Consider the following 9,599-nt stretch of genomic DNA (forward strand, 5'->3'; position numbering starts at 1 on the left):
TTGAGGCAAGCAGGAAGGAAGCCCCCTCCCCTTGGTTCAGCACCATGGCTTTGATGCACTGCCCACGTGCTCATTGTGGCAGGCTTTCTCCTCTCCCACCCTTGAGTTTCAGAGGAAATGCTTGATATTGAAGGCTATTTGAAGTACATTTGGAGTCCATTCTGAGTTTCCTATTGTTATGTCTTAATGTGTGAGGGGCTGGCTGAGTTTGTGTTTCTCTCAGTGTTCTTGGAACAAAGTAGTGTCGTCTGAATCTGAAAGGTCTCTCCTGTCCTCCTGTGATGTCTTCTGCCGTTTCTGCCAACGTGTCCTTTTCTCTGTCCTTCAGGAGGAGAATGAAGTCACCGAATTCTTCGTGACCTTGGAGAAGGACCCGCAGCAGGAAGACTTCTTACAGGGCAGGATGCCCGGGAACCCGTACAGCAGCGGCGAGCCGGGCGTCGGGCCGCTCATGAGGGACGTAAAGAACAAGATTTGCCAGGACTGTGACTTGGTGGCTCTCCTGGAGGATGACAGCGGGATGGAGGTAACAAGCATAGGACGTTGCCACCATGGCTAAGAACTCGGGCTGGGGTCACATCCAGGTTCCTCCCTACTTAGTAGGCGGTTAACCCTGGGCAGGTGGTTTGCTTCGGCTTCCTTCTTTACAAATGGGACCAGTGGGTCCCACCTACGTGCCTTACCTGGTGTTAAGGTTAATTACCCATAAAGGGCTCTGCCCAGTGCCTGGCATGCAGTACGCAAATGGTTGGTGGCTCTTGCTTGTCACGGAGTAGGAGTTTATTATTCTTACTGTTCTGACAGAGACTTCCTAGGGATTCCAAGTTAATTAAGCTCCCTAAAACTAGCGTAGTGGCCCCTGTGAAGATTTCTGGCCCTGTGTCTGGCATCTTGTGGTAGACGACCTCCAGGGTCTGGCCTTGTCACCTAGGGGTGGAAAGCATGTTGGAGAAAATAGAGAATGGTTTTTCCAGCGGAGCCTGAGGGGTTCTCTGGGTGGGATCCTGGAGTTCGTGGTTTGGGATAAGGGTGTTTGCTGCCTCTGAAATTGTGTCCCAGATTGTGTGTGTTGTGCACACATGTGTAGTTTTTAGAGATGAGGAGTAGATGGGTCCAGAACACAAAAATGATGAGTTATGAACCACTGCTGTCAAGTGCCCTTTGACCTTGAAATGTCCTTGCCTTATAATTATTTGGAATAACTGCTCATCTCCTCTGCTGTTCAGCTTCTAGTGAACAATAAGATCATTAGTTTGGACCTTCCTGTGGCCGAGGTTTACAAGAAGGTCTGGTGTACCACGAATGAGGTATGTGCTTGTTTCCTTGCTTGGAGGTGGGGTTTTACTTTTCTGACTTGAGCGGACTTGTACCAGTAGAAGCCATTGTTAATCATCGCTACCCCGCTGGTGACCGCACTCCCACAGCTGGCCTTCCCTGTTTGTGGTTGTGGAGAAAACCAGTCATCTTGTTCTCCTTTTGAGGCATCCGACCAGAGGTAGAAGAGCTTCAGGGAAGGATGAGCGTTTCTGGCCATGTGTAGTCGGACTGGGCAGTGTCGGAGGAAGCATGTGATGGGGTGTGCTTGCTGTCTTGTACCCTTTATACACGGACACTTCTTGACCGAGACGAACTCTCTGCTTCTGGGGGCCTGCTCACTTACAACATTTTCCTGTGGCGGCGTCAAGGAGCGAGCATGGTTCCGTGTTACTAGGCGGGGCATTGAGACGCAAACAGGCAGTTGTTCTTGAGGAGGGGGAAGGGAAGTGAAGGACACTCGGTGCTCTGGTCCTTTGGCCCCCTCAGTACTATTTGACCTGTCCTAAGGGTCTCAGATACCTCAGATTCCTCCTCCCTCCTCTTTCTGTTCCCTTTTTCCCGTTCCTTCCTTTCCTCCTCCTCTGTTTCTTTCCCTTCTTTCTGTTTTCTTCGCATTCCTTTGGTGGGGTAATTTTTAGTCATGAGTCAAACAAGGAACTGAAGTAGGGTGAGCCAGTGTGCCGCTGAAGCACGGTGAACTTTTCTGTGTTTAGTCCCAGTATTTCTGGAGAGTTTAAGACACTACATTGGTAATGTCTGCTAGTACATTTTGGCCTTCAGTCTGTCACAAGCTTTTGCTTGTTTCCTTCCTGTTCTGCTGCTGTGCTGGGAATCCTGGTCACTTGGTGCTGCTGCCGGTTGGCGGAGGTGCACGTCGAAGGTTGCCCCATCTAGTGATCTTGTCATTGACACTTGAGCATCAACACAGAATGGTACAGATGTGATCCCTGGTACACAAAAAAGAAAGACCAAGCTTGTATGGCTGCCCTTGGATGGTGGCACGGAACCCAAAGAACATCCCCTTTTGAACCACGAGGCAAGGAAGAAGTTGAGGGGCACTGCCTTTCACATTAGGACTCAGTCCACTGATGGGTTCTTCTGGCAAAGTCCAGAGTTTGTGGTACCTTTTTATCAGGGCCTTCATCAACTTGTCTTTTTGCTGCACTCCTCTGTTTCGTTGATCAACAGCCTGTCTCCTTAGCTGCTGGCTAGAGCCTGTTCTGTTTTCCTTTTCTTTTTTAAGATTTCATTTATTTGAGAGAGAGAGAGGTGCTCAAGGGAGAGAGAGAAAGCGCACCAGCGGGGAGAGGGGCTGAGGGAGAAGGGGAGAGAGATCTCCGGGAGACTCCATGCTGAGTGGGGAGCCTGACATGGGGTTCAGTCTCACAGTCCTGAGATCATGGCCTGAGTTGAAATCAAGAGTCAGACGTTTAACAGACTGCCCAGCCAGGCGCCCTATTCTGTTTTCTCTGTCTCTGTTTCTGCCTTTGTTCTCCTGCTGTTCTTTCTGTAAGTTCCCATTGGGCTCCCATAGCTGGGAATACTTCTGCAAGCAGCCTTTCTGACTGGGAGGTTCTCTCCCACAAAGGTTTCCTCTCCTGAAGCTGAGCATGGGGCTTAGGGGCCGGTAACCTGAATTAATGTGGTACCTGCTCTTCAACTTCATTTCTTACACAGGGTGACTTCAGACCCGTTTCTTACCTCCAAAATGAGAACGATGTAGATGGGAGAGTGCCTAATTTAGTAGCCAGTGTACAGGGACCTGTCACGATCCTCCAGTAAAAAACTCTTTCCTTGTTACATGGTTATGTGAAGAGCTCAGGATTGGATTATGCTCTTGTTTTTGATTCCCGAGTCTTGAATCAAAACTCTTTGATCTGATTGATTTTGCTTGTGCTGATTCTTTGGGAAGTGGTCCCCATTGGTTAGAATTCATGCTCCTGAAGGAGGCACAGACTTGGAATTAGACTGTGCTTATCATTGGATAACTCTGAAAAAGCTGCGTCAGCTAGTGTAAGAGAATGATGTGAAGTGCTGGGTTAGCATAGAACTTAGCACAGAGTGAAACACTCAGTACGTGATAGTGATTTTTGTTGTTATGTACAGTTTTAATGAAATTAAGCAAGATTGTGTTTATAAAATGTTTCACACAACTCCTGGCCCATAGTAGACACTACGTAAAATTAGCTGCTTTTCTTCTACGTGAATTGCAGCACGCTTGGATTCTAGATGTTGTGGTTAAGATCTTGTAGAGAAATAGAAGAACGAGGCCGGGTGTTGAGTCCCTTGCATTTACTGGACCTGTTTACAAGCGTCTTTGTCCACTGCCTCTGCTCAGGGAGAACCCATGAGGATTGTGTACCGCATGCGAGGGCTGTTGGGCGATGCCACCGAGGAGTTTATAGAGTCCCTGGATTCCACTACAGGTAGGCCCTTTCCACAGACACTGCTGTGCCTTGGGTGGGGGGGTCTGGGGCAGTGAGTGGTTCCCGTCCTGGGATTTAGGGGTATTCTGAACACATTCTCCTCTAGCTCCGACTAGAATTGACGGGAGGTTACTTCTCCAACTGAAGAAAAGTGCAGGCATCTATGACTTGATTCTGATCCCTCGGGAGTTAAAACAACAGACTAGGGATAAAGTGCAGTTAGCAACAGACTTGAGTTAAGATTTATTTTTAGTTTAGATTGTGTGTGTGTGTGTTTTGTGGTGGTGGTGGTGGTGGTGGTGGTGGTTGTGGTGCTTGTATTTTCACATACAATAATTGTAATTGGCTTTAGTCTCGTAGTTTAATATCCAGTTTCGATACTTTCCATTGCTACGCTTTTCTTGGAGATAAGAAAGAGGGAACTAGCTCTCATCCTGGAAGAGGATTATCTGTTTTCTTTCCATCCTTCCCTTCCCTTCCATTTCTGTTTGGCTTCCCTTCTCCCTCAGATGAAGAAGAAGATGAAGAGGAAGTGTATAAGATGGCTGGGGTGATGGCGCAGTGCGGGGGCCTGGAGTGCATGCTCAACAGACTGGCTGGGATCAAAGATTTCAAGCAGGGACGCCACCTTCTCACCGTGAGTTGGGGGCAACAAGGTGGGAGCAGCCCTCTGTTTTGAGAGCAGCCCCTATGGAGAGAAGCTTGTGGCCACTGTGCTGTGTAACTCTAGAGGGCGGCATGGTGCCACAGGCCGTGGCAAGCCAGCCGGGCCTGGCAGCCTCCCTGAGCCCTCTGGGCCCTTAGGTGTCCTGTGTCGTTGGTGTCTCCCACCATCCCCCTCTTCTTGGCTCTCCTCTCCCCACCAGAGCCAGCGCACTGGTGCCTTCAGCCGCGTCTCTTCAGTCACCTGTGGAGCCAGTGCCTGCCTGTTTTTCCTCGCCAAACTGCGCTTGAGTCCATTATTACTGCTGTTGCTTTTTAAATTGATGTTCTAGGTAGTTCTTTCATTTTTTTGGTAGGATCTTGCTTGGATCTTCATCTGTCTCCTAAGGAGCAGAGGATCCCAAAGGCACCATAAATATCACACTATTATTTTCGGCTCCGGAAGACATGAGAACGTGTGTTATTATAATCATGTTTTAAGTGACCTATGTGAAGATTTTTAAAAAAGCATGAAAAGAATTAAAATCTGAAAAATGTAAAAAACTTCTCGTGTTTTGATAAAAGGAAAGTGTTACTTGAAAAAAATAATAAATGATCTATATGGTTCTGAGTTCCCATTGGCCATGAGCTTTGGGACCTTTCTGTTTACTCTTAGAGTCTGAGTTAGTGGTGGAATTTCCTTGAGACAACAGAAGTGTCACCTGTTCCGCTGGGAATCGGTGTCATTGCTATACTTTTAGAGATAGTAGAGACACGCCGAGCCCACGTGGACTGTTGCCAGAGAACGTTGCTATTTGAGATGCCAGTGTGGCTGGAGAGCCTCCTCACCTTACTATAGGTCTTCTCCAGAAACGCTTTTCCTTACTGTTCCTACAATTCGGGAAGCGTGCCTACTGATTGTACATGACCCCTCTCGGACACTTTTTTCTTGCTTTTCTCCATGTGTTATACTCTTAGACGGCCTCTTGAGTTTTGACTGGCTTTTCTTGGCAGGTGCTTCTGAAATTGTTCAGTTACTGCGTGAAGGTGAAAGTCAACCGACAGCAGCTGGTCAAGCTGGAAATGAACACCTTGAATGTCATGCTGGGGACCCTAAACCTGGTACGGAGTGTGGGCTGCAGATGACAGAGTGAGCCTCAGAAGTCCTGGGTGGAGGAGGGGCATCTCAACTCTGGGTCAGATGAAATGGGTTTGTGGCCTTTTCAAACCCTTTATCTCTGTCTGGTTGACTGCCCCAAGGCATGGATCATTTAAATTGTCTCTTTTCCTGCTGGCTCACTCCTGTACTGCTGCCAGGACATGCAAGACCTTTCCTGGTCCCTTTCCTGAATTCAGATCAGAGATAAGAGGAAGTTAGTCTGTGAAACAGTCCAGACTGCACAGCGTTGGAGAAGTCATACCAGTGTCCTCGGGGCAACCAAGATAGAGATCTGGAACATTACGATTTCATTGTCTGCAAGAATCCACACACTTATCTCTCAACACACACACACATACACACACAGAGGCACACGCACACAGATACACACACACGCACACACACATGTCTCTGGTAATAAGGCCAGGAAGGATATTGGTGAGGAGCAAATCCCATCAGCAATGAGTGGTTGTGGTCTTACTCTCAGAGTAACTGAGTCTCCTCCTGCAGGCCCTGGTAGCTGAGCAAGAAAGCAAGGACAGTGGTGGTGCAGCTGTGGCCGAGCAGGTGCTTAGCATCATGGAGATCATTCTGGATGAGTCCAACGCTGAGCCCCTGAATGAGGACAAGGTGCGTGGGACCCGTCCATCTGTGTACAGACAGTGGGAGCACATACTGTGTCTCATTGCTAGCAGCAGGCTTGTTTGTGTGTCCAGCTGTGTCCCCCAGGAATGATTGGACGTGCTCTGGTCATAGAAATGACAAAGCTCAGCTAATGGTGATGTGATGGCATTGAAGTTGAAGTCTGTGGCTTTGAAGGAAACGAAGCTGCTAAGGATATTCTTCGACTCGCAAGCTGCTCATTAATGGAATGCTGGCATGTTCCAGCTGATAGGGCCTTAGCCCAGCCTCTCATTGTCCAGTTGAGTGAACTCCCAGCCCAGAGAAGTAAAAGGAGCTGTTCAGTGTTCTGTAGTTGGCTGCTGGCAGAGTCAGGCCGAGAACCTGGGTCTCCAACTTCCCAGTTCAGTGTCTCTCCACTGATTTCACCCTTCTCCTGGCCCTGATGGTACTCAGTGTTTTGGCTAGAGGTGTGAACAAGTTGAGTATGAGGCAGCCTGTCTTCTCCTGGGAGAGGGGAAATTGTATTAATATTTTTGACTATCTGAGACTTATGAGTAGAGCCACACAGAAACTTAGAAACTAGTATCAGTAGAACTCACACTGTTCATTATTCTCCAGGAGGTACTGAGATAATTTTTCTAGGGCTGCTTCTGATGGAGGTGGGTGACATCTGGGGTTTAGATACTGGCTGACCAAAATCCTGACCCTGTTTCTGAGCCTTTTGTCCTCTTTTCTGCTGCAGGGCAACCTCCTGCTGACGGGTGACAAAGATCAGCTTGTGATGCTCTTGGACCAGATCAACAGCACCTTTGTTCGCTCCAACCCTAGTGTGCTGCAGGGCTTGCTCCGTATCATCCCGTACCTGTCCTTCGGCGAGGTGGAGAAAATGCAGATCTTGGTGGAGCGGTTCAAGCCATACTGTAGCTTTGACAAGTATGTGCTTGGATTTCAAATGGCCACATGAAGGTCCTCCCCACCACCCTGAGCTAGTTCTGTGAGACTTAGGAGAGGAATCATGATTTCTGTTAGATTTTCGTTTGCTTGTCCCGCCTTTAAGGGGTTCATTGTAAGTGGGGAGTCAGTATGTTGTGTTGACTCAGCAGAGGAGGTGAAGGGACTGGTGAGGTGGGACAGGGGCATGACCAGATGGAGAGAGTCATGTGTGCAACAGCATGAAAACGCGAGAGAACCTTGGGCATGTGGGGGACATAGCAGGTAAGGAGGAGTGACAGGAACCAGATCGGTGGGCTTCTTGTGTCATGCCAAGAAGTCTAGACTCGATCCTGTAGACTATTGAAGATCCTTAACCAGGAGGACAACACGATGCACGTGTGTTCTCTCCTTCACACCTGGGGCTCTGCTCTGTGCTCCAGGTACGATGAAGACCACAGTGGCGATGATAAAGTCTTCCTGGACTGCTTCTGTAAGATCGCAGCTGGCATCAAGAACAGCAGCAATGGGCATCAGCTAAAGGATCTAATTCTCCAGAAGGGAATCACCCAGAGTGCGCTGGACTATATGAAAAAGCACATTCCCAGCGCCAAGAAGTAAGAAACAGCTCTGTCAGGGTGGCCACTTTCCTTTCCTCTTCTGGTTCCTTTTCTCCTTCATTGCTGTGGCCTAAAGCTCCACGCAGTCCCCTTTGACCCTCCTTAGGGTCTCCCTCCCCTTCTAGAAACCATCAAGGTGACCACTCAGCCACCGCAGAGCCCTTTGGGGCTGGGAACGGGGTGGGGGCAGCCTAGTGGTTCCTGTTTAGAATACCGGCTGCCTAGCTGATCTGGGTGATGCTTCGTGATTCTTGAAGGCCCTCTGGAAGGGTCCCCTTTAAAGAAGCCGGAATAGAATCAACAGCTGGTTTCTAGGTAGGTTTTGCTCCTCTGGCCTGCGAATCAGCTGCTTTTCCTTTTCAGTCTGGATGCTGACGTCTGGAAAAAGTTCTTATCTCGCCCAGCCCTGCCCTTCATCTTGAGGCTTCTTCGTGGGCTGGCTGTCCAGCACCCTGCCACCCAGGTGAGTGAGTAGCCAGGGTGCCCATGGACCTTACTGTGGAGGCGGGACATGTATGCTGAAGGAACCCACACTGTGGTCTCATTTGTTGTGGCTGAATGAAGAGAACCGCCTCGATTAGCCTTAGGATGAGACTTCCCCCAGCATGTAAGACCCCTAGAGTAGAGGGGCCTCGCAGAGGTCATCTTTCTGGTTCAGCTCTGTGTGGAGAGGAGTAAGCTATAGTGACTGACTTCATCTTTGACTCTTTCTTACGTGAGGCTTTATTATCCCATGGGTTAGCTGAGCAGCAGTGCAGCTGAAGGTGTGGGAGTGTGAAACAATCATGATTTCTGGCTGTAGTCGTTGGGGTCATTTGGGACATTTACAGAACCATCACTGCCCTCTCCTGCTCTGCTTTGGGCAGCTGGAAACTTCATTCTCAGAGAGACCCACCATTCCATTCTGCTGCTCATCCCTGATCTATCTCCCTGCACTGAGCGGGAGTATCTGGTACCTCTCACAGATAGGCACTGGCCCAGACAGGCGGCCAAGCTGGAGTTTTTCTAAATTAAACATTTTGAGGTAATTGTAGGTTTATCTGCACTGGTTAAGGAGAAATCCCATGTACCCATTTCTTGATGGTAACGTCGTATGAAGCCATATACAGTATCACAGTTGGGATATTGACACTGATGTAGTCAGGATTCACGACAGTTCGTCATCACAGAGATTCCCCCGTGTTCCCTTTTGTACCCTCATCCACCCCGCCACTGATCCCTGGCAGCTCCTCATCTGCTGTCCGTGGCTGTAATCCTGTCCCTTCAGGAGTGTTACGTCAGACAGCACGGAGCCTTTCGGGCTTGGCTTTTCTCACTCGGCATCGTTCTGGGGGCTCCTGCGGGGTGTGTGACAGTCCGTTCTTTGTGTTGCTCAGTAGCGTCCCGTGCTGTGGGTTCCGCCGGCTGCCCCACCGTTCACCAATTGAAGAACACTGGGCTGTTGCCAGTTTTGGGAAGTCACAAATGAAACTGCCGTGAACATTCATGTGCAGTCGTTTTGTGTACGTGTAGAAGTCTTCATTTCTCTGGGGTAGATGCGTAGGCGTGGAGTTGCTGGGTTGTACGGTGGTGGCGGATTTAATTTTATTAGAAACTGCCAAGCTGGTTTCCAGAGTGGCTGCTCCGTTTTATGTCTCAGAGCAGTATGAGTGAGCTGCTTGCCCTGCATCGTCACCGGCATTTGGGATGTCACCTAGCCACTTCGATAGGTAGATGGTGATGTCTCACAGCGATTTTAATTTGTATTTCCCTAATGTTTAATGGTGCTGTACGTCTTTCCATGTGCTTTGCGTGTCTTCAGTGACCTGCCTGCGTATATCTTTTGCCCATTTTCTTTTTTTTTTTTTTTTAAGATTTTATTTATTTATTTGAGAGAGAGAC

General features: G+C 48.9%; 1 protein-coding gene across 2 annotated transcripts in view; it reads left to right on the top strand.

Annotated features, from left to right (window-relative positions):
- LOC111154687 (ubiquitin protein ligase E3 component n-recognin 4) overlaps window positions 1-9,599 on the top strand; it is a 132,187-nt gene that overhangs the window by 106,017 nt on the left and 16,571 nt on the right. For both annotated transcript variants that reach the window (XM_022514518.1, XM_022514520.1), the window contains 9 exons: window positions 329-526; window positions 1,227-1,307; window positions 3,656-3,743; window positions 4,253-4,380; window positions 5,400-5,507; window positions 6,055-6,174; window positions 6,911-7,101; window positions 7,542-7,715; window positions 8,082-8,181. In XM_022514518.1, the coding sequence (XP_022370226.1) occupies window positions 329-526; window positions 1,227-1,307; window positions 3,656-3,743; window positions 4,253-4,380; window positions 5,400-5,507; window positions 6,055-6,174; window positions 6,911-7,101; window positions 7,542-7,715; window positions 8,082-8,181 (1,188 nt within the window). The remainder of the gene's footprint in view (window positions 1-328; window positions 527-1,226; window positions 1,308-3,655; window positions 3,744-4,252; window positions 4,381-5,399; window positions 5,508-6,054; window positions 6,175-6,910; window positions 7,102-7,541; window positions 7,716-8,081; window positions 8,182-9,599) is intronic.

This window comes from Enhydra lutris, unplaced genomic scaffold (genome assembly GCF_002288905.1).
Source record: "Enhydra lutris kenyoni isolate GAN:26980312 unplaced genomic scaffold, ASM228890v2 scaffoldscaffold38, whole genome shotgun sequence".
Classification (NCBI taxonomy): Eukaryota; Metazoa; Chordata; class Mammalia; order Carnivora; family Mustelidae; genus Enhydra; species Enhydra lutris.